The sequence below is a fragment of the Colossoma macropomum genome, unplaced genomic scaffold (genome assembly GCF_904425465.1).
Source record: "Colossoma macropomum unplaced genomic scaffold, Colossoma_macropomum, whole genome shotgun sequence".
NCBI lineage: Eukaryota > Metazoa > Chordata > Actinopteri > Characiformes > Serrasalmidae > Colossoma > Colossoma macropomum.
Genome location: NW_023494802.1, coordinates 41,312,247 through 41,339,746, shown reverse-complemented (window position 1 = coordinate 41,339,746; position 27,500 = coordinate 41,312,247). Strand labels below are relative to the sequence as shown.

The following is a 27,500-nucleotide window of genomic DNA, read 5'->3' as shown; positions in this document are numbered from 1 at the left end:
GCTGCAGCATGAAGTTTGAGTTTTATGTTACGTTCACGTTGCGTCTTCTTCTATGAGTTTTTTGGCTGGTTGTAAAGCAGAAATCTGATTACTGTCTGACTCATGTAGACCCGGAGTTTCCCCATTATCTGATTACTCAAGTGCATGTAAACGCGTTGATCGGATTACTGACAAAATCTGATTTTCTGCAGTTATCGATGTATTAAGTGTATGTAAACAGATATGCCAAAGGTTTTGTTTAATACTGTAGTTATGATCACGATTTCGCTAACTGGGGCGTACAGTCTACATTCGCCCTGTAGCTGCAGGGTCTCCAGCTTTTATAGGCCAGAAAAGTTTTTGCTGGTTACAAACATTTGGGTGGACATTTGAGAAGGAAAACTGGTGCGTGTAGCCTCGAGGCAGAAGAGGTGAGGTTGCCAGATTTCTTCTATAGTTTCCAGACAGAAAAAGTTTAAAACTTGCTGAAATGAGCAAAAAACACCCAAAAGTACAGAAACAGTCCACAGTCATTCAGCCATAATATGAAATAACGCAGCCTTTTAACCTGTTAACTGAGGCCCCATGTTTGCCTGAAATGGCGTACCCATGGTAAAGGGGGCGCCGTTCCCTCATACTCTGGGCTACAGTCGTGATCTCTGTCTCATTTGAAAGGAAACTCTCAGGTTTTTCAGAATGACTGTCTGAATCACTGATACAGAGTAACAGAGTCTAGAATGGAGGAGTTTATTTCGTCCTGATCATAGATCTCTGAACTGATCTCTGACTCTCTGCCGTGTTATCAGACCACATGTTTTGGATTGTGGTATCTCTGTGGAGGCGGCGAGGCTCTGAGGATGAGGAAACACAGATTAGCTGCCGTTTGGTCATTCAGTGCTTATGATGCAAATGAGACGATCGTAACTGCTGTAAGTAACGTATCATAAAATGGCCTGTGGGAGTCGAATCCAGAGATTTCAAGCTTTCTAATGGCGTATTGGTCACTGTATTGCTGGACGATTTGATGCATAAAAATGTTGTTTAAAAATTGGAAGTGAACACTTTGACGGACGTGTGCCAGTACTGGAGCAGTGATCTAGAAAAGGTTAAACAACGTCATCTAATCAGCTTCTGGGTACGCTTACTGCTGCAGTCTTTTCATTTGAAAACAATCAAATAGGTGCTTAAGTTGTCGCTAGATGGCGCTGTTGGTCTTTAAGCAAATGTAATAATTTTATCACCACGAACGTCTGACGCTCAGGTTTTAGAATCTCTGTTACAAATGACAACAAAACTTCAATAATAATCCATGACGTAATTAAAATATTGTAGGTGTTTTATGTGATGTCACTTCCACACCTTAACGAAGCTCCACAAAGTCATCAGTGTTTTTAGAGAATTAACATGTTCTAATGTGTTGTGTATGATAGGACTTATGATATCATGCGGTCAGAAAGGCAAATGAATAGTAAGCTATTCCTCATACACTTTTTAAAACTTGTTTACCTTTATAGGCAAAAGACAGGGGCTCCTGGGGGGCCCAAGACCCCCTAATTAACCTCTCGGACCCCTTGAATGTCTCAGAATCAAAATTCTGGGGCTCCCTGAAAAAAACCTATTATGATGTTGTGCTGAAAAACAGACGCTCAGATCCAGACTCAGTGAAGCTGATTGTTTATCTGCTTCACCTACAATCAGCTTCTGTCTCTGGTGTTCTTAGCTAACTAGAGCTGCAGGTCTGCTCTGCCTCAGGGCGGCGCTGTAGCAGACTGGTTCACCCAGTTGGTCCTTCATAGCCTAGAAACTGTAACTCTGCCCGGATTCCTCTGAAACACTTTACAATGAGCTGCAGCAGATCTGTAAATCTGAAAACTCGCCCAGTTTCCCAAGAGTTTGGAGTGAAGAGTGACTGTTCCTCATTTCTCACACTGAAGACAGAAGAGGAGACGAGGAAGATCTCAGTTACTGTGAGGAAGAGCGCAGAACCGCACTAGAACAGAGACGCTACAGAAGAGGAGACGAGGAAGATCTCAGTTACTGTGAGGAAGAGCGCAGAACCTCACTAGCCGGTATGGTGAGAGAGTCAGCAGCCAGCGAATGGGTACGTTACTCATTGATGCAGATTGTGAATGATACAGATGGGCGGGGCAATGGCCTCCTCTCAATAGTTGTGAGTAAAATGTTCAGTCAAAGCTTTGATAGCTGGATGTGGGAGGAGTCAGGCCTGTTCAGATTTAAGCTGTATTATTCAGTAATGCAGTTTATTAATTAAATATTCCTAAAAAGCCACCAAAGGACTTTTCCTGTCACCATCGCCTACCAAAGTCCACCCAATTTGGTGGGAACCCACCCAATCTGGCAACACTGCTAACTGGATATTCACTGTTGCAGCCGTTGTCCCAGGTAGCGCTGCCTGGCCGGACTGGGTGCAGCCAGGCAGCAGAATAAAAGAGTTTACTTGTAGGATCAATAAAGTACAACGTGAGGTCTTTCTGTTAAACTGTTCCTTTAAGACCACCAGCTATCAGTCTGTCTCTGTCTGTCTGTCTGATGTGCATCTGCTGGATCAGTCGAAGCTCCTCTCTGATGATGAATACTAATGTTAGTGATTATATAAACACCACTGTGTGATGGTACTGCAAATGTGAGATGGAGTGAGATTGATACCCATAAACCAACCGAGAGGAACGAGGGAAACAAACAGGGTTTATCAGCGAGAGGCTGGAGCTCTTCATCTGTGAGTGAGTGATACAATCAGAGAGTGAATCCAGAAATAACCTGATTCTGTTTTTGGCTTCATAAACACATCAGCACACACACACACACTCACACACACACACACACTCACACACACTCACATACACACACTCACACACACACTCACACACACACACACACACACACACACACACACACACACTCTTTCTGAGCAGCAACATCAAACTCTATATCAGGACTCTCTTTCCTGCCCGTCTCACACTTCAGTTCAGTTTCCTCTGAACAAGTCAGAGTTTCTCTTATTACACACACACTAGAGATGTGGACTCAAGTTACATGTTGACCTTAAATGACTTGTAATTCGACTCGAAATGTAATGACTCGTGATTTTATTTGGATTCACCCTTAATTGACTCGATTTAGACTCATCCTTAAGTGACTCACAACTCGATTCTGACTCACCCTTAAGTGACCTGCAAATTGACCTGGACTCGACATTAAATGAGTTGTAACATGAGTCGGACTCAAACTTAATTGACTCATGATTTTACTGGGATTCACCTTTAAGTGACTCATGACTCGAATCAGAATCATTCTTAAGTAACTCACAACTCGATACAGACTCGCCAGAAATTGACTCACGACTCGATTCTGACTTGCCCTTAAGTGACTCACGATTTGATTTGGACTCGTCCTTAAATGATTTGAAAATCAACTCGGACTCGGAAAGTCTCGTGACCAGTTAGACACAACCTATCCAATCCTGCCCAGATTCACACCATCTATACACACCTGTCGAGCTACACACCACCCAGACATACATGTCCAGTTACACACCACCTATACACACCTGTCCAGCTACACACCACCCAAACATACATGTCCAGTTACACACCACCTATACACACCTGTCCAGTTACACACCACCTGTACAGACTTGACCAGCTAAAAACGTCCTATACACAACTGGCCAGTTAAACACCAACTACACATACCTGTCCAGTTACACACCACCTATACACACATGAAAAGTTACACACGACCCATACAAACCTGTCCAGTTACACACCACCCAAAGATACCTGTCCAGTTACAGACCACCTATACACAACTGTCCAGTTAGACACCACCCATACACACGTTTCCAGTTACACACCACCCATACACACCTGCCCAGTTACACACCACCCATACACACCTGCCCAGTTACACACCACCCATACAAACCTGCCCAGTTACACACCACCTATACACACCTGCCCAGTTACACACCACCCATACAAACCTGCCTATTTACACACCACCTATACAAATCTGCTCAATTACACACCATTTATACACACCTGCCCAGTTTCACACCACCCATACACACGCGTCCAGTTACACAACGCGTATACACACCTGTCCAGATACACACTATGTATACACACATTTTCCATTACAAAACATCCATACACACCTGCCTAATAACACACCACCCACTCACCTGTCCAGTTACACACCACCCAAACACAGCTCCAAAGTTAGACACCACCCATACACACCTGCCCAGTTACAAAACACTCATACACACCTGTCCAGTTACACACCACCCATACACACCTGCAGAGTTGCACACCAACTATGCACACCTGCCCAGTTACACACTACCTATACAAAGCTGTCCAGAAACACAGCACCTATTCAGACATACCCAGTAACACACAATCCATACACACCTACGGAGTTACACACCACCTATACACACCTGCCCAGTTACATACCACCTATACACACCTGCCCAGTTACACACCACCTATACACACCTGCCCAGTTACATACCACCTATACACACCTGCCCAGTTAAAAACCACCTACACAAACCTGTCCAGTTACACACCAACTATACACACCTGTCAAGTTACACACCATCCAAACACACCTGCCCAGTTACACACCCCCAGTTACACACAAACCATACACACCTGCCCAGTTACACACCACTTGTGCACAATTTTCCAGTTACACACTACCCATACACTCCAGCCCAGGTACATGCCACCAATAAACTTCTGTACAGTTACAGACACAACCAATACACACCTGCCTATGTACACACTCCCCATACACACTGGTCCAGTTACACACCACATATACACACATGCCCAGTTACACACGACCTATACACTCCTGTCCAGTTAAATAACACCTAAACACGCATGCCCTGTTACACACCACCTATAAACCCTTGCACAGTTACATTGTAATTACACACACCTGTCCAGTTATACAAAGCCTATACACACCTGCCCAGTTAAACATCACCCACACACACCTATCCAATTACACACCATGCAAACAAACCTGTCCAGTTACACACTACCTATATACACCGATACAGTTACACACCACACATACACATGTGTCCAGTTACACACCACCTATACACTCCTGTCCAGTTAAACAACACCTAAACACACATGTCCTGTTACACAACACCTATACACCCTTGCAAAGTTACCCTCTAATTACACACACCTGTCCAGTTACACACCATGCAAAACAAACCTGTCCAGTTACACACTACCTATACACACTGTTACAGATATACACCACCCATAAACACGTGTCCAGTTGGACACCACCCATACACTCCTGCCCAGTTACACACCACTCAAACAAACCTTCAAAGTTAAACATCACCTATACACACCTGTCCAATTACACACCAGCCATACACACCTGTCCAGTTACACACCAATCATACACACTTACCCAGTTAATACACACCTCGTAAGTTCAGTTACAGAAAACCATGCACACCTGTCAAGTTACACACCAACCATACACTCCTGGCCAGTAAAACACGACTCATGCACACCTGCCCAGTGAAACACCATGTAAACACACCTGTCCAGTTACACACCACCCATACACACCTGTGCAGTTACACAACAACTATACACACCTGTCCACTTACACACTACCCATACAACCTGCCCAGTTAAACACCACCTATATACACTTGTCCAGTTACACATCACACATACACACCTCTTTAGTTCAGTTACACATAACTCAAACACACCTGCCCAGTTGTACACACTTTTCCAGTTACACACTACCCATACACTCCTGCTCAGGTAAATGTCAGCTGTACACTTCTGAACACACAACCGATAAACACATGTCCAGTTACACACCACCTAAACATACATACCCAGTTATACACCACTCATAAACAGCTGCCCAGTTAAACAGCACCTATACACACCTGCCCAGTTATGTACCACCCATACACACCTACACAGTTACATGCTCCCAACACACACCTGTCCAGTTACACACCACCCATACACACCTGTCCAGTTACATACTACCCATACAACGTGCCCAGTTGATCACCACCTCTAGACACCTGTCCAGTTATGTACCACCCATACACACATGTCCAGTTACGTACCACCTATACACACCAGTCCAGTTACACACCATCTATACATCCATGCGCAGTTAGAAACCAACTATACACACCTGTCCAGGTACACACCACCCATACACACCTGGCGAGTTGCACAGCACCGATACACACCCATCCAGTTATTCACCACCAATACACACCTGTCGAGTTACACGTCACCCATACACACCTGCGCAGTTACACATCAACCATACACAACTGACCAGTTACACATGATCCATACACACCTGTCCAGATACACACCACCCGTACACACCTGCCAAGTTATGCACCACCTACACACACCTGCCCAGTTACACACTACCCATACACACCTGTCCAGGTACATACCAACTTTACACAACTGCCTAATTACACATCACCTATACACACCTTTCCAGGTGCGCACCACCTATACACATCTGCCCAGTTAGACACCACCTATACACACCTGCCCAGATACATAACACCCATACACTCCTGTCCAGTTACCCACCACCCATACACACCTGCCCAGATACATAACACCCATACACTCCTGTCCAGTTACCCACCACCCATACACACCTGCCCAGTTACACATCACCCATTCACACCTGTCCAGTAACACACCACCTATACACACCTGTGCAGTTACACACCACCTGTACAGACTTGACCAGCTAAACACGTCCTATACACAACTGGCCAGTTAAACACCAACTACACATACCTGTCCAGTTACACACCACCTATACACACATGAAAAGTTACACACGACCCATACAAACCTGTCCAGTTACACACCACCCAAAGATACATGTCCAGTTACACACCATCTATACATACCTGTCCAGCTACACACTACCCAAACATACCTGTCCAGTTACACACCACCTATACACAACTGTCCAGTTAGACACCACGGATACACACGTGTCCAGTTACACATCACCTATACACAACTGCCCAGTTACACACCACCTAGACACACCTGTCCAGTGGCACACCACCAATAAACAACTGTCCACTTACACACCACCCATAGACACGTTTCCAGTTTCACACCACCCATACACACCTGCCCAGTTACACACCACCCATACTCACCTGTCCAGTTACACACCACCCATACACACCTGTCCAGTTACACACCACCCATAAACACCTGCCCAGTTACACACCACCTATACACACCTGTCCAGTTACACACCACCCATAAACACCTGCCCAGTTACACACCACCCATACACACCTGTCCAGTTACACACCACCTATACACACCTGTCCAGTTACACACCACCCATAAACACCTGCCCAGTTACACACCACCTATACACACCTGTCCAGTTACACACCACCTATACACACCTGCCTAGTTACACACCACCTGTACACGCCTGTCCATTTACACACCACCTGTACAGACTCGTACACCTGGCCAGTTAAAACACCAACAACACATACCTGACCAATTACACACCACCCATACACACCTGTCCGGTTATGCACCACCCATACACGCCAGCTCAGTTCCACACCACCTATACAAACATGTCCAGTTGCAGACCACCCATACATAACTGTAAAGGTAAACACCACCCATACACACCTGCCCAGTTACACATCACCTAAACACATCTGTCTGGTTACACATCGCCTATAAACACACGCCCAGTAACACACCACCAATACACAACTGTCCAGTTAAACACCACCCATACACACCAACCCAGTTACACACCAACTATACACACCTGTGCAGTTACACACCACCCATACACACCTGTCCAGTTACACAAAACCTATACACACCTGTCCAGTTACACACCACCCATACACACCTGCCCAGTTATACACCACCTATACACACCTGTCCAGTTAAACACCAAGTATACACACCTGCCCAGATACACACGACTTATACACACATTCGGTTGAACACCAACTACACACACCTGTCCAGTTAAAAACGTCCCATACACACCTGTGCAGTTACACACCACATGTACACATCTGTCCAGTTATACACCACTTATATGCAAATGACCAGCTAAACACTTGCTATACACACCTTCCTAGTTACATGCCACTTATAAACACGTGCAGTTAAACAACACCTGCACACACCTGTCCAGTTCAACACTTGCCAAACACACTTGCCCAGTGTCACACCACCAGTACACACCTGACCCATTACACACAACCTATACACGCCTGTCGTTATGCACCACCTATACACACACGCCCATTTACACACCACCCATACACACCTGTCCAGTTACAAACGACCAATACACCTGACAAGTTACACACCACCTATACACACATGTCAAGTTAAACAGCAATAAGACAGACCTCTCCAATTACACACAACCCCTACTCTCCTGTGCAGTTACGCACCACCTATACACACCTGCCCCATTACACACCACCCATACAAACGTGCCCAGTTACACACCACCTATACACACATGCCCCATTACACACCAACCATACAAACGTGCCCAGTTACACACCACCTATACACACATGCCCCATTACACACCACCCATAAAAATGTGCCCAGTTACACAACACCTATAGACATCTGTCTAGTTAGACACCACCCATTCACACCCTCATAGTTTCACACCGCCCATACAAAACTGGCCAGTTACACACAACCTGTTTACACCTGCCCAGTTACACACCACCCATACACACCTGCCCAGTTAAACACTTAATATACAAACCTGCCTAGATGCACACCACCTATACACACGTCCGGTTAAACACCACCTACACACACCTGTCCAGTTAAAAACTTCCCATACACACCTGACCAGATACACACCACCTGTACACAACTGTCCAGTTATCCACCACTTATACCTAAATGACCAGCTAAACACTTGCTATACATACCTTCCTAGTTACACACCACCTATACACACCTGTCCAGTTATGCACCACCTATACACACCAGCCCATTTACACACCACCCCTACACAACTGTCCAGTTACACACCACCTATACACACACGCCCAGAAACACACCACCCATACAAAACTGTCCAGTTACGCACCATCCATTCACACCTGTCCAGTAACACATCACCTATACACACATGCCCAGTTACACACCACCCACACACACATGTCCAGTTACAAACCAACCAAACACACCTGCAGAGTTACACACCACCCATAGACACCTATAGTTACACACCACCCATACACCTGACCAGTGTCACACCACCTATACACACATGTCAAGTTACACAGCACTAAGAAACACCTGTCCAATTACACACAACCCATACACACCTGCCCAGTTACACACCACCCATACAAACCTGCCCATTTACACACTACCTATACAAATCTGCTCAGTTACACACCATTTATACACACCTGCCCAGTTTCACACCACCCATACACACGCGTCCAGTTACATAACGCGTATACACACCTGTCCAGATACACACTATGTATACACACATTTTCTGTTACAAAACATCCATATACACCTGCCTAATAACACACCACCCACTCACCTGTCCAGTTACACACCACCCAAACACAGCTTCGAAGTTAGACACCACCCATACACACCTGCCCAGTTACACAACACTCATACACACCTGTCCAGTTACACACCACCCATACACACCTGCAGAGTTGCACACCAACTATGCACACCTGCCCAGTTACACACCACCTATACAAACCTGTCCAGAAACACAGCACCTATTCAGACATACCCAGTAACACACAATCCATACACACATACGCAGTTACACACCACCTATACACACCTGCCCAGTTACACACCACCTATACACACCTGCCCAGTTAAAAACCACCTACACAAACCTGTCCAGTTACACACCAACTATACACACCTGTCAAGTTACACACCACCCAAACACACCTGCACAGTTACACAACCCCAGTTACACACAAACCATACACACCATGCAAACAAACCTGTCCAGTTCCACACTACCTATATACACCGATACAGTTACACACCACACATACACATGTGTCCAGTTACACACCACCTATACACTCCTATCCAGTTAAACAACACCTAAACACACATGTCCTGTTACACAACACTATACACCCTTGCAAAGTTACCCTCTAATTACACACACCTGTCCAGTTACACACCATGCAAAACAAACCTGTCCAGTTACACATTACCTATACACACTGTTACAGATATACACCACCCATAAACACGTGTCCAGTTGGACACCACCCATACACTCCTGCCCAGTTACACACCACTCAAACAAACCTTCAAAGTTAAACATCACCTATACACACCTGTCCAATTACACACCAGCAATACACACCTGTCCAGTTACACACCAATCATACACACTTACCCAGTTAATACACACCTCGTAAGTTCAGTTACAGAAAACCATGCACACCTGTCAAGTTGCACACCACTCATGCACACCTGCCCAGTGAAACACCATGTAAACACACCTGTCCAGTTACACACCACCCATACACACCTGTACAGTTACACAACAACTATACACACCTGTCCACTTACACACTACCCATACAACCTGCCCAGTTAAACACCACCTATATACACTTGTCCAGTTACGCATCACACATACACACCTCTTCAGTTCAGTTACACACAACTCAAACCCACCTGCCCAGTTAAACAACCATGCACCTATGCATACCTGTCCGCTTACACACTACCCATACAACTTGCCCAGTTAAACATCGCCTATATGCCCCTGTCCAGTTACATGCCACCCATACACACCTGCCCAGGTAAATGTCAGCTGTACACTTCTGAACACACAACCGATAAACACATGTCCAGTTACACACCACCTAAACATACATACCCAGTTATACACCACTCATAAACAGCTGCCCAGTTAAACAGCACCTATACACACCTGCCCAGTTACGTACCACCCATACACACCTACACAGTTACATGCTCCCAACACACACCTGTCCAGTTACACACCACCCATACACACCTGTCCAGTTACATACTACCCATACAACGTGCCCAGTTGATCACCACCTCTAGACACCTGTCCAGTTACGTACCACCCATACACACATGTCCAGTTACATACCACCTATACACACCAGTCCAGTTACACACCATCTATACACCCATGTGCAGTTAGAAACCAACTATACACACCTGTACACACCACCCATACACACCTGGCGAGTTGCACAGCAGCGATACACACCCATCCAGTTATTCACCACTAATATACACCTGTCGAGTTACACGTCACCCGTACACACCTGCGCAGTTACACATCAACCATACACAACTGACCAGTTACACACGATCCATACACACCTGTCCAGTTACACACAATTCATACACACCTGTCCAGATACACACCACCCGTACACACCTGCCAAGTTATGCACCACCTACACACACCTGCCCAGTTACACACTACCCAAACACACCTGTCCAGGTACATACCAACTTTACACAACTGCCTAATTACACATCACCTATACACACTTTTCCAGTTGCGCACCACCTATACACACCTGCCCAGTTAGACACCACCTATACACACCTGCCCAGATACATAACACCCATACACTCCTGTCCAGTTACCCACCACCTATACACACCTGCCCAGATACATAACACCCATACACACCTGCCAAGTTATGCACCACCTACACACACCTGCCTAGTTACACACTACCCAAACACACCTGTCCAGGTACATACCAACTTTACACACCTGCCCAGTTAGACACCACCTATACACACCTGCCCAGATACATAACACCCATACACTCCTGTCCAGTTACCCACCACCCATACACACCTGCCCAGTTACACATCACCCATTCACACCTGTCCAGTAACACAACGCTCATACACACCTGTCCAGTTATACACCACCTATACACACCTGTGCAGTTACACACCACCTATACACAAGTATCTAGTTACTCACCGCCCATACACACCTGCCTAGTTACACACTACCCACACACACCTGACCAGTTACACACCACCTGTACATAACTGTCTAGTTACACACCACCTATACACACCTGCTCAGTTACACACCACCCATACACACCTGCCCAGTTACACACTACCCACAGACTCATCCAGTTACAAACCACCTTTACACAACTGCCGAGTGACACACCACCTATAGAAACCTGTCCAGTTGCACACCTCCTATACACACCTGCCCAGTTAAACACCACCTATACACACCTGTCCAGAAACACACAACCTATACACACCTGTCCAGTAACAAACCACCTGTACACAAATGCCAAGTTACAGACAACCCATACGCACCTGCCCAGATACACACCAGCCATACACACCTGCCCAGTTACGCACCACCTACACACACTTGCCCAGTTACAGACGTCCCACACACACCTGTCCAGTTACACACCACCCATACACACCTGCCCAGTTACACACTACCCACACACACCTGTTCAGTTACACACCACCCATACACCCCTGGCCAGTTACACACTACCCACACACACCTGTCCAGTTACATACTACCTTTACACAACTGCCTAGGTACACATCACCTATACACACCTTTCCAGTTACACAGCACCTATTAACACCTGTTAAGTTACACACCACCCATTCACACCTGCCCATATACACACTACCTATACACAACTGCCCAGTTACTCACCGCCCATACACAGCTGCCCAGTTACACACTACCCAAACACACCTGTCCAGTTACACACCACCTATATACAACTGCCCAGTTACTCACCGCCCATACACAGCTGCCAAGTTACACAATACCCCCACACACCTGTCCAGTTACACACCACCTATACACACCTGCCCATTTACACACTACCCACACATTCGTCCAGTTACAAACCACCTATAGAAACCTGTCCAGTTACACACCACCCAAACACACCTGTCCAGGTACGCAACGCCTATACACACCTGCCCAGTTACACACCACATTTACAAACCTGCCCAGTTACACATCACCTATACACACCTGTGCAATTACACACCACCCATACACACCTGTCCAGTTACACACCACCCATACACATCTGCCCAGTTAAACACCACCCATACACACCTGCATAGATACACACCACCCATACACACCTGCCCAGTTACACACCGCCTGTACACAACTGCCTAGTTACACACCACCTATACACAACTGCCCAGTAACTCACTGCCCATACACACCTGCCCAGTTACACACTACATATACACACCTGCCCATTTACACACTACTCACACACTGGTCCAGTTACATACCACCTTTACACAACTGCCTAGTTACACCACCCAAACACACCTATCCAGTTACGCAACGCCTATACACACCTGTCCAGGTACGCACCACCTATACAAACCTGTCCAGGTACACACCACCTATACACATCTGCCCAGTTACACACCACCCATACACACCTGTCCAGTTACACACCACCTATACACACCTGCCCAGTTACACACCACTCATACACACCTGTCCAGTTACACACCACCTATACACACCTGTCCAGTAACACACCACCCATACACACCTGTCCAGTTACACACCATATATAAATACCTGTCCAGCTACACCCCACCTATACACACATGCCCAGTTACACACCACCCATACAAACCTGTCCAGTTACACAACCCCTATACACACATGCCCAGTTACACACTACCCACACACACCTGTCCAGTTACACACCACTCATACACACCTGCCCATTTACACACCACCTATACACTCCTGTCCAGTTACACACCACCTATACACACCTGCCCAGTTACACACCACCTATACACACCTGCCCAGTAACACACCTCGCATACACACCTGCCTAGTTGCACATCACCTATACACTCCTGTCCAGTTACACACCACCTATACACACCTGCCCAGTTACACACCACCTATACACACCTGCCCAGTTACACACCACCTATACACACATGCCCAGTTACACACCACCCATACACACCTGCCTAGTTACACACCTCCTATACACACCTGTCCAGCATCACATCAGCCATAAAACAGCTGTTTAACTTTGAGAATAAATGCTTTAATAAAAAGCCAGATATATAATCAGGAATGATCACTGTTTATACTCTGTCAGACCCTGACATTCGCTGTGTATGTAACTCCAATACGCAGTCTTAAACCACACTAACCTACAGCTCACACCTGAGATTTCTCTCTGCTGTCTTTACTCGTACCTCCTTAAACACTAACGACCCAGATTAAGCCTAAGCTTGGGGTTTAAAGGGTTAAATGGCAGGAAACAGCTCAGAGTGTGTGTTTGTCCATCACTGATTGTGGAGCAGTGATTCACATGGATGTTGTTAGGAAACATTACTGCCAGAGCAGATCAGTATTAACAGGTTAATTACAGGTGCCACCTTTCACACCCAGAGCTGTGATGTACACATTAATATGTGTGGGCTCAGAGAATCAGCTTCAGTCCCTACAAATTACCATCAAGATCATATTTGGCATTTTAAAAGCTTATAGTTCATGAGTCTTTCTCTAAAACACATAACACAGCAACACAGACACCCATACCTGAGTTCTACTACACTAATACAGCAACACAGACACCCATACCTGAGTTCTACCACACTAATACAGTAACACAGACACCCATACCTGAGTTCTACCACACTAATACAGTAACAGACACCCATACCTGAGTTCTACACACTAATACAGTAACAGACACCCATACCTGAGTTCTACACACTAACACAGCAACACAGACACCCATACCTGAGTTCTACCGCACTAATACAGTAACAGACACCCATACCTGAGTTCTACACACTAATACAGTAACACAGACATCCATACCTGAGTTCTACTACACTAATACAGTAACACAGACACCCATACCTGAGTTCTACCACACTAATACAGTAACACAGACATCCATACCTGAGTTCTACTACACTAATACAGCAACACAGACACCCATACCTGAGTTCTACTACACTAATACAGCAACACAGACACCCATACCTGAGTTCTACCACACTAATACAGTAACACAGACATCCATACCTGAGTTCTACTACACTAATACAGCAACACAGACACCCATACCTGAGTTCTACTACACTAACACAGCAACACAGACACCCATACCTGAGTTCTACTACACTAATACAGCAACACAGACACCCATACCTGAGTTCTACTACACTAATACAGCAACACAGACACCCATACCTGAGTTCTACTACACTAATACAGCAACACAGACACCCATACCTGAGTTCTACACACTAATACAGCAACACAGACACCCATACCTGAGTTCTACTACACTAATACAGCAACACAGACATCCATACCTGAGTTCTACACACTAATACAGTAACACAGACATCCATACCTGAGTTCTACCACACTAACACAGCAACACAGACACCCATACCTGAGTTCTACCACACTAATACAGTAACAGACACCCATACCTGAGTTCTACACACTAATACAGTAACAGACACCCATACCTGAGTTCTACCACACTAATACAGTAACAGACACCCATACCTGAGTTCTACCACACTAATACAGTAACACAGACACCCATACCTGAGTTCTACCACACTAATACAGTAACAGACACCCATACCTGAGTTCTACCACACTAATACAGTAACAGACACCCATACCTGAGTTCTACCACACTAATACAGTAACAGACAACCATACCTGAGTTCTACCGCACTAATACAGTAACAGACATCCATACCTGAGTTCTACCACACTAATACAGTAACAGACATCCATACCTGAGTTCTACCACACTAATACAGTAACACAGACATCCATACCTGAGTTCTACCGCACTAATACAGTAACAGACACCCATACCTGAGTTCTACCACACTAATACAGTAACAGGCACCCATACCTGAGTTCTACCACACTAATACAGTAACACAGACATCCATACCTGAGTTCTACCGCACTAATACAGTAACAGACACCCATACCTGAGTTCTACCACACTAATACAGTAACACAGACATCCATACCTGAGTTCTACCGCACTAATACAGTAACAGACACCCATACCTGAGTTCTACCACACTAATACAGTAACAGACATCCATACCTGAGTTCTACCGCACTAATACAGTAACAGACATCCATACCTGAGTTCTACCGCACTAATACAGTAACAGACACCCATACCTGAGTTCTACCACACTAATACAGTAACAGACATCCATACCTGAGTTCTACCGCACTAATACAGTAACAGACACCCATATCTGAGTTCTACCACACTAATACAGTAACAGACACCCACATCTGAGTTCTGCCGCAGTTATACAGTAACAGACATCCATACCTGAGTTCTACCACACTAATACAGTAACAGACACCCACATCTGAGTTCTGTCGCAGTTATACAGTAACAGACATCCATATCTGAGTTCTACCACACTAATACAGTAACACAGACATCCATACCTGAGTTCTACCACACTAATACAGTAACAGACATCCATACCTGAGTTCTACCGCACTAATACAGTAACAGACATCCATACCTGAGTTCTACCGCACTAATACAGTAACAGACACCCATATCTGAGTTCTACCACACTAATACAGTAACAGACACCCATATCTGAGTTCTACCACACTAATACAGTAACAGACACCCACATCTGAGTTCTGCCGCAGTTATACAGTAACAGACATCCATACCTGAGTTCTACCACACTAATACAGTAACAGACACCCACATCTGAGTTCCGCTGCAGTTATACAGTAACAGACATCCATATCTGAGTTCTGCTGCAGTTATACAGTAACAGACAGGGGTTTTCATTATAGTGTAACTGCATTTAAACGTATATATTTCAAACCCAATGAAAAAAACGGCCTAAAATACTCCAAAACCATGTGCTGTAGTGCATCCTGTCACACTGGATTTGACTGTGATTCATGTGACATACTGCACTCGCACACTCACGCTTTATGTTCATCACAAATATTTACAGGCAGAGATAAAGCGTTTGTGACTCTAGTGCTCTACAAGCATAAACCAGGCTACTGCTGCCCAACAAACACCAGCTAAACACCAACGCCGTTAAACTACACATATGCTGCAGAAACCATCACACACATTTCACACAGTTCATTATTCCCAGTCACCGTCCTCAAGAGACCCATGACATGCACAGTTTACCTCAGTGGTCACCAGCCCTTTCCTGGAGAGTTCAGCTTCAACCTACAACTAAAATGCTGCCCCCTACTTCCCTAACACTAACGCACCTGATCCGGCCAATCAGTGTCTGTGTTTACATGCAACGATTTTTAAATTCTAATTACAGATGAAGACTGAGGTGTTTATATTCTCACTCTCCTCAAACCATACTGCAGTACTGTCCATCTCTTGTCCAGTCCTGATCATTACAACACAATAATAACAAATGATTAATGCCACAAATGTGTTTAATGATATTAACACATTTCCTTAGTTTGACCCTTTGACCCATCTGTGGTAGTGAAGGCCGAAGGCCATCGCACACAGGACGCATAGCGTAGCAGAGCGCCGCTATAGTACACCGGTAAGGAGAGCCCAAAAACGCCAGGTTCAAGTTCATTTTTACACTCTACTGTTTTAAAATGAATGAAATAGTGTTCAGCATCACTCATCATGCTTGGAATCAGTTTACTACCTCCACACAGACTGTTTTAGAGCTGAAAGATAAGAACTGAAAAAGGCTAAGCTAGTAACGTTAGCTGAGCTAGCTTGACATTAGCATCTGTCTATTTACCTAAAAGACTGGCTGCCTTTGTCTGAGTAAATATAAGCCACACATGATCTACTGCAGCTTTCTGTGGTCTCAATATGGCTTTAATTTGATGTAGTAATGCTAAATGCTGACAAACTGAACAGTGCTTGGAGTCACGTAGCGCCAGTGCCCAAACAGTCAGTGTTGCTTTGTTTGAATACCCAATTGTAGCCCTCTCATTCAAATGCAGCTTTTAAATGGCTTTTAAAGACCAAACTTTGATGCTTATGAGAGACCCAGTGGCGGAGCTACAGGGGGGTAAGGGGGTCAATCGCACTGGGGCCCATTGCACAGGTGGGACAGAGCAACCAGCAGTCTTTATTCAGCCCTTCATATAGATACTGACACAGCTGTACATCCATGACTCAGAGGAAGGTCCAGAACACACCTCTCCAGTTATCTTCCATCAGCGCTACACATACAGCCTTGACGTCTATCTGTCTGCCTCCTATTCATAATGCAGCTCATCCATGGCAACCACTTTCAAATGGATCCTTCACAACCGGCAGTATCATATATTCATTATTCATAACTCTAAAATAGGTATTCTAACAAAGATTCGGGTTAACATTAGATGCTAGCGGATGGCCTTGAGAGCATCAGCTTGTTTGAGATGTAACAAAAACGAGTAAACAAAAAATTACGTTGTCTTTTTTACTCAGTGACAGTAAATTTTGTAATGGGGACCCTTTTTGTTTTGCCTTGCAGCCCCAGTTAGAGAACTGAAGAGAACTATGTATAAATCAATGAGCAGCAAACTAACAAAAGCAGTAGCTTGGTGGAGCTTGAGATCCTCCTGTGTAACAAGAACCTACTAGACGTATGAACGTGAGAGGGGCTACAATCACAGAGGAGCCGAACCACCAACTGTATATACAATATATATGATATGGACGCTCATTCACTGTATATATGATATATGATATATACACTTATTGACTATATATGATACATATGATATATACACTCACTGATTTAATATGATATATATACTTATATATACATATATATATATATATATATATATATATACATATATATTAAGTTTATACATGATATATATGACATATACACTCATTAACTGTATATATGACATTTATGATGTACACTCATTAACTCTGTATTAGTCATGATATATCTGCTCATTGACTGTATATATGATATGTATGATAAATAAGCTCACTGATTTCATGAGATGTATATGATATGGACATTCATTGTATATATGACATACACTGACAATATATGATACATGTGATATATATACTCGCTGACTACATATGCAGTATATATAATATATACACTCACGGACTATATATTACAATATGGACACTCATTGACTGTATATATGACGTATGATACATACACTTGACTATACGATATATACACTGATTGGCTGTATATTTGATATATGACTGTATATATGATTTGAACAATGATTTTACTTTTTTGATAGTCCTAAAAAAACACACTAATATTAGTAGCAACAACAGATCAGCTGAGAAGTTTCCAATTTAGCAAGCAAACAAAGTTTATTTATTTAGCGTGTTTTACAAAAGGTGTTGTCACAAAACAGCTTTACAGAAAAATCCGGGTCTGAGCCCCCATGAGCGTCGCCAATGGCGACAGTGGCAGGAAAAACTCCCTAAGAGCAAGAGGAAGAAACACTGAGAGGAACCAAGACTCAGAAGGGGAACCCATCCTCCTCTGGTCGACGCCGGAGAGCAAACAGTCAACACATTCAGGCTGGATGTAATGAACTCTTTAATAATGAAGAACGATCCCAGATTTGATCAAATAAGTACTTTTTAAAGCTGTGAATCTGGAGATATTCCTGGTTAAACGTACAGTAAACTTATATAACAACCATATAACTGCAACACTGTTTCAACTGCAAAACTAATTCATTCACTAGCGCCTCATACCCAGAGAGTCCCAGTGGGTCAGGCTTCATCAGCAGGAACCAGAGGGCTTAAAGCTGAGTGTTAATCTCGCTGCACTTCCTCTCATCATTATGATATCTGTAGATAGAGCTGCTCTATAAACATGACTAAATGATCAGAATGTACAGAACTCCATTGTGTATACGGCCGAAGTGGGTGGAGTAGACTAAACCCTTACGCAACGGAAAATATTGTTACTTAATTGAAACAGTGACTCACAAAGACGTAAAAGTAGCCCAGCGAAAAACAGCTAGAGTAGGAGTACAAAGGTCTGAGCTCAGAGAACTCCTGGAGGCCGAAGTTCCCCAGTAGAACTGCAGTAGAACTTAACGCTCCATCCAGCATCTCTCAGCACAGGAAGTGAAGTCTGCACGACTCTGTTCTTCCCTTTTTGGATCGTTTTGGTGGAAAATAAAGCACTAAAGCTCCAAAGTGAGAGGAGTGACCAACAGCAGAGCAGAACAGGAGCTGGACTAACACTGATGCTCTAAACAGCCCTACTTCACTCTCTCTAACGCCAACCAACCCTAGCAAATCATCCACTAATCCAACTCTCCCGAACTCTCACACTGAACAAAATGATTCAGTGTTTTAACATAAAAAAAGTATTAAAAGTTTAATGAACTGAATTTTAAGGAAACCAGATTACTTTTTAAGTTCAAACACTGTGCAGTAACCTTCTAAACCTCTCACTCAGAGGTAGCCAGGGGGTGGCCAGAGGTGGTCAGTGCCACCCTAGGATGAAGTATGGAAAGTGACACAGCCAACCATCATTAATAAAGTATTAATTATGCCAACAGTGAAAATCTGCCATCAGAGTAGTTACCAATAAGAGCCTGATGATGCTGTATTTCTAATGTGAAGCAGGTCAGTGAATGTGCTCTTCAGCAGTGCTGCTCTGTAAACTGCATCATAAATTCTTTATGATTAATTTTAAATGATTTATTTTTACAGTTCAATATGTGGACTGTGTTGTAGTTTACCTCACAGTCCTTACTGGCTAGCTCTAGCTTTCCAATCACTAGACTCGTGTATAACCTGTAGCGGTCAGTTTTATTAATCAGCTCTTGTGGTCTGTCTGTATGAAATGTTCTCTTAATGTTGTCCACTGAGAAAAATATTTAATTTAATTTACTTTAATTTTCATCAAAATTGATTTGAATCAAGTAAAATATCTCAGCATTTCATATTTTACCTCATTGGTCTGTCCGTTTACTTTTGGCAATAATTGTGTTGATGTAATATTTTATTCATGTGGAAATGACAGACAGATTTAGTGAATAAGAGAGAAAAAAACAACTCATCACTTTTTTCAGTTTGCCACTCCAACAAAAACCTTGCTCTCAAAAATCGTACTATAGCTAATAGCCACCTGTAGCTTGCTTGCACTAACTGTGTGTTAACCACACTAGCTTTAGCTATAGCTAACCCTCACTAAGGCTAACTGTTACCCACATAAGCATGAGCTATAACCCTAAGTAGCCCTAACTGCTTATTAGCAACACTAACCTTAGGTAAAGCAAACCCTTGCTAGCTCTAACTGCAGGCTACCCACACTAGCCTACAGCTAACCCTCACTAGCTGTAGCTATAGCTAACCCTCACAAAGCTAACTGTTACCCAAGCATTAGCTATAATCCTAAGTAGCCCTAATTGTTTAGGCCTATAGCTAAGCCTCGCTAGCTCTAGCCATGTTACCACTTCTACCTTCAGCTGTAGCTAATCCAACTAATCCTGACTCTGTTACCCACAGCAGCCTTAGCTATAGCAAACCCTGACTAGCGCTACCTGTGTCAGCCCTTCTATGCTATAGCTAATCCAACTAATCCTGACTCTGTGTTACCCACTTGCCCTAGCATAGCTAACCCTCACTAGCTCTAGCCGTGTTACCCCTACGTGATCATAACTGTGTTACCTCTACCCTCAGCTGTAGCTAATCCTCAATAATCCTGACTCTGTTACCCACAGTAGCCTTAGCTATAGCTAACCCTTACCAGTGCTAGCTGTGTTAACCCACAGCTATAGCTATTCCTTACTAATCCAGTAGCCTTAGCTCACCAGCCCCATCTGTGTTAGCCCCTCTAACCTTAGATGTAGCTGAATGTTACTGATCCGAATGAAATAGATGAAAGAACTATGGATCAAATATGACTGATAGGTGATTATAGTGATGATATGTGCTGCACAGATACTCTCAATGAAAGTCAGCTTCCTGTATCACACTGGTCAGAGTAGATCAGGTGTGTAGGCCAGACACATGACTGGCTTCAGCCTGGACACCTGGCTGTATGTGCTGAAGAGCTGAACTACAGAGGAAAAGCATTTTATAAAGAGGCCTTAATGAGAAACGTCGATCTGAGATAATGCGGCCATGCTAACTGTAGCTAACACTCTGCAAACACTTTCAAAAGCAGTTTCAGATGTTTCTGCAGGGTGTGAAGCTCCGGCCTGCTCTGCAGTCGACACACACCTAACTCAGCTCCTCTGGAAACGACGGCTATCTTCAGTGCACGTCTGGCTAAACATGCAAATACACTGAAAAAGGAAATTCAGACCAACTGAAATCTTAAGGCAGCTTTACTGCACTAGATTTTAGTGGAGGTAGGTTCACTTAAAAACAGCTCAACATTTAAGTTGACCTGACTTTTCTTTTCACATTAAACAACCTTTAGCACATTCTCAATGTATATACACAAACATGTACGCGTGTACTCACTGTCCACTCTATCAGCTCCACTGACCATATAGTCTCTTTCTCTGTAATTCTACAGTTACAGACTGTAGTCCATCTGTTTCTCTGCATCCTGTTCTTCAGTGGTCAGGACCCCCATGGACCCTCACAGAGCAGGTACTATTTGGGTGGTGGGTCATTCTCAGCACTGCAGTAACACTGACATGGTGGTGGTGTGTTAGTGTGTGTTGTGCTGGTCTGAGTGGATCAGACACAGCAGTGCTGCTGGAGTGTTTAAACACCTCAGTGTCGCTGCTGGACTGAGAACCAAAAACATCCAGCCAACAGCGTCCTGTGGGCAGCGTCCTGTGGGCAGCGTCCTGTGACCACTGATGAAGGACTATATTTATAGCTGTGAACGATTTCAGGATAACCGATAAATCTGTGCAGCATTGAGACTGAACTGATAATAACACTGATACCCACAATGACTCAGAGTGTTTACAATAATCAGAAAATTAAAGCTTTTTATTTAATAACACTTCCATATTTTTTACCAAGCTTTATATTATGCCCAAAATACTATAAACTGAATTAAGTAATATAAGATTTGATGTCTATTTTATAGAATTCAATCTAGACTGTGAGTTACTACTGAATAACAATTATTATTATGACTATATATAATTCTATTTTTAATTCTATTAATTCTGTTCATTCAGTTTGACACACTGTAAAGGGCAACTGGGGATTACACGGTATTTCAAAAGTATGAGGTTTTTCTCAGATGTATGTACTACATTTTTCAGTTTTTATCATAATTTGAAAATGCCTGTTGCCCTTTACATCATGTGTATATTTATTGATGAATGGATCAAAAAATATGGCCAAAATTACCTGGAAGTTCTGGGAGATCTGAGGTTTTCTTCTGACAACAGTGATACATATATGTAATAGCTATGTGTGTATATATGTATATATTAAACATATCATTATCAGCAGTTGTGTAAATGCCTCAGTAGGTACAGCCACTGGCATTAAGGTATGATGCAACTACAAGACAACATGTATGATGCAGCTATAAGACAAATATATATACATACATATATATATATATATATATATATATATATATATATGTGTGTGTGTGTGTGTGTGTGTGTGTGTTACATAAAGTCCTCCCTCACACTGAAGAAGCAACACATCGAAGGATCGCTACGGTTACCACCACCGCATGGACCGAGACCCGGAACACCACGCATCACACACACACACACACACAGCCACACAGACACACACACACACACACACAGTCGCACAGACACACACTCACAGCACCTCCAGTGTAACGGAGCCGTCCAGCACAGCACAGACACAGGAAACCAGCAACCGAGAGGAAGAGAGAGAACAAGAACGAGAACGGAATGATCCCCCCCACATACACACACACACACACACACACACACACACACACACACACACACACACACTCACACACACACTCGATCCCCCCGTGCAGATGCTGTAACACACTCTCTCTCGCTCGCTCATGCTCTCAGACGTGCTCTCTTACCTTGGTGGTCACTATGCAGAGGCAGTCCATGGTAGGACTGAGAGAGGCCAGGTGATGCTCTCTCTCTCTCTCTCTCTCTCCCCCCCTCCCCCTCTCCCTCCCTCCGTCTGACTGCCAGAGCCTTCTTCTCCACGACACGTCTCACACACACTCACTCACTCACTCACTCACACACACACACACACACACACGCATACACACTCTCACGCTCACACGAGCCAGAGAGAAAGAGAGAGAGAGAGAGAGAGAGAGAGAGAGAGAGAGAGAGAGAGAGAAGGAGGAGGGAAGAATGAAGCAAAAGAGGGAGGGGATACAGAGAGAGGGAGAGAGAAGGAAGGAGAGAGAGGTGGTTAGAAAATGAGGGGTGAGTAAGGGAGGGAGAGGAAGAGAAAAGAAAGGGTGAATGGGGAGACTGGATTGGCCGGATTTATATGAGAGAGAGAGAGAGAGAGAGAGAGAGAGAGAGAGGGAGAGAGAGAAAGAGAGAAGGCAGGGGTGAATGGGAGACTGGATTGGCTGGATTTATATGAGAAAGAGAGAGAGAGAGAAATAAGACAGAAGAAGAGAGAGAGAGAGAGGAGGGGAGAGAAATAAGAGAGAGAGAGAGGGAGACATAGAGAGAGAGAAGGGGAGAGAGAGAGAGGGAGACATAGAGAGAGAGAAGGGGAGAGAGAGAGAGGTTCAGACAGAAACCGTGTGTGTGAGTGTGTGAGAGAAATGGAGGGTGACTGTTGTCATGGCAGCCAACAGCTGTTGCTCTGGCAAGTGTGCGTTTGTTGCCATGGAGACCGTCGCCATGCTGGGGTGTTGCTGTGGTGATGGCTGCAGACAGCGTCACTGTGTGTGTGTTTATTGTAGCTCAGAGCTCGACAACCAAAATGCTGAGCAGAGCCGTTTAGACCCGTTTCTACAAAAAACTGGACCACCTTGAGAGCCACAACAGTTTACGTCCATTTTATTGGTGTAACGCTTTAATATCTTGGCTGTAAGTATGTCTGAGAATGTGCTGACGTCCTAGTATAGGCTAAAAATATAGTATAATATAATATAATATAATATAATATAATATAACATAATATAATAAAATATGAATGAAAAGGCAGACGTACTTTGTTCTATGCTTTAGCGCAGCTATAGCTGCTTTTCCCACATCTCCAGCAGGATCCTTTTCCAGAAAAGTAGAACAGTTTCTTTTAAAATGTTTCATTCGACTCTTTCTCGTTTCTCGTTGCAGATTAAACGTATCATGTAAATATCTGGACTAATTATAAACGCAGACGAGCGTCCACTCCTCTCCAATTTCTCGTCTTGAATCTTTTCTTCTTTGTCATTTACCACATTGTTAGCTACTAGCTAGGTGAGCTTGTTTAGCATGAGTCCAAGTCAACTGCCGAGGTAGTTAAGCATGAGTGAGAATCAAGCAGTGAGTCAGTTAAGCATGAGTCCGAGTCGAGTGGCGAGTCAGTGAAGCGCGATTCCTAGTCAAGTGTTGAGTCAGTTAAGGGTAACTCTGAGTCAAGTTGCAAGTCAGTTAAGCATGAGTCTGAGTCATTGGCGAGTCAGTTAAGCATCGAGTGGTGAGTCAATTAAGCACAATTCAGAGTCAATTGTTGAATCGGTTAAGCACAATTCTGAGTGAAGTGGCAGGTGTCTGAGTCGAGCAGTGAGTCAGTTAAGTGTTACTATGAGTCAAGTGGCAAGTCAGTTAAGCACAAGTCTGAGTCGAGTGACGATTCAGGAAAACAACTGGAGTGCGTATAAATGCAAACGAGTGTCCATTCCTCTCTAATTTATCAACGTTCATCTTGAATCGTTCCGTTAGCTGCTAGCCAGGCGACACTGATGTCTGCGTTGCTATGGTGACCAGCAGTCCGGGGTAAAGGGTGATTTAGCAGTTCTACATTAACTCCAGCGTTTATTGTTAAAACTGTGTTAGAATGATCAGCATCTTTATTTTACTTCAAATTTAATATTAATTTAATAATTTTATTTTTACCTGCAAATCTAATTCTGCTGTGGAGCCTCAAGGGGGCGGTAAAGCCACTTTTCCACTAAACGGTAGCAGCTCAACTCAACTCGACTCGAATCTACTCGCCTTTTTTTGGTTCTCCATCAGGCAAACCTGGACTTCTTTTGGTTTCACCACTGTCGAGGTTCCAAGCGAGCTGAGCCGATACCAAAAGGTGGCGTAAAAACCCTGCCGACTGCTGATTGGTTGGAGAGAATCGCTAAACACATTGGCTAACGTTAGCTACCAGGTTAGCGTAGCCTCTTGCGTCCCCTTTAAGCAGCCAGAATGGTCTCGTCATCTGAACTCTGATGTTGTTTTTCCCAAACTCTCCTGTTTTTCTTCTGCAGTCTTTTGTCTCGCTGCCTCTTCTGAACACAATTTGTCTCCTTCACTTCACGGCAGCTTCATTTGGTGTCGTTATGACGACCAGCTACACTGAGGGGGCGCTAACTCTGCAGTGAAAAACGAAGCAGCTGGTCCTAAAAGTGAGTCGAGTCGCGTCATGCCATGCAGTGTGCATATAAAGTGCATAAAGGAGCTGCATGATGCCGACCGCCGTTCCAGACCGCTTCGCTGATGTACCTTCACAACCAGGAGCGTATCGATACACCAAATATCAGAATTTCATTTGATTCACTGCGGTTCGTTCTCTATTCCACACTCCAACATTAAGGAGTGCCTGACTTTGTGTCTTACAATCATATATTTGTGTTAATATATTAGCATTTGCACCACACAGGCAGTTTACATACACGTCCACTAGGGGCACATGTTTACATTAACAGTATACCATAGTTTGTATGTTAAAAATGGTTCTGCAGAGCTCTAATTCTGTTCCACACAGACCAGATAAAAGAAAAGATCTCCAATAGAACCTTTAAAGCTCCTGCAGGGCCACCTTCCAACAAAAACCCCTCACAGAGATCACAGACAGAGGTCTCAGTGAAACACCATCACATTTACACACATTTCATTTTCAATATTGAAATCTTTACTGCCTCGTTCACAGCACTGACTCTCTCTCTCTCTCTCTCTCTTACCTGCAGGCCTGGCGTCTGCGGCTGGTCAGACGACTGATTTTCAAACACTGTGAGTTCATAAAACTCCTGAATATCTGCAAAGACAAACACACACAGTTAGTACAGCGACACTGTAAAGCTCGGTTTACATGTTGGCATTAAAAACCTCTGTTTTCATGGTAAAAAACACTGCAGTGCACCAACATGACATGAACACACTGCCGCAGTGAGAGCGGCGGAATCGGATGATTATCAGAGGAGAGCGTCAGTGAGGATTGATTATTTAAGGTGGAATAAAGATCAGACGCTCTGCACTCT

At 44.1% G+C, this 27,500-nt stretch overlaps 1 protein-coding gene across 1 annotated transcript in view; it reads right to left on the bottom strand.

Annotated features, from left to right (window-relative positions):
• Positions 1-24,217, bottom strand: part of LOC118822489 (disks large homolog 4-like) — an 89,900-nt gene extending 65,683 nt beyond the window's left edge. The window contains exon 1 of the mRNA XM_036591576.1: positions 24,153-24,217. Coding sequence (XP_036447469.1) covers positions 24,153-24,182 — 30 coding nt within the window. The 5' untranslated portion in view covers positions 24,183-24,217. The remainder of the gene's footprint in view (positions 1-24,152) is intronic.
• Between the last annotated feature and the right edge of the window lie 3,283 nt (positions 24,218-27,500).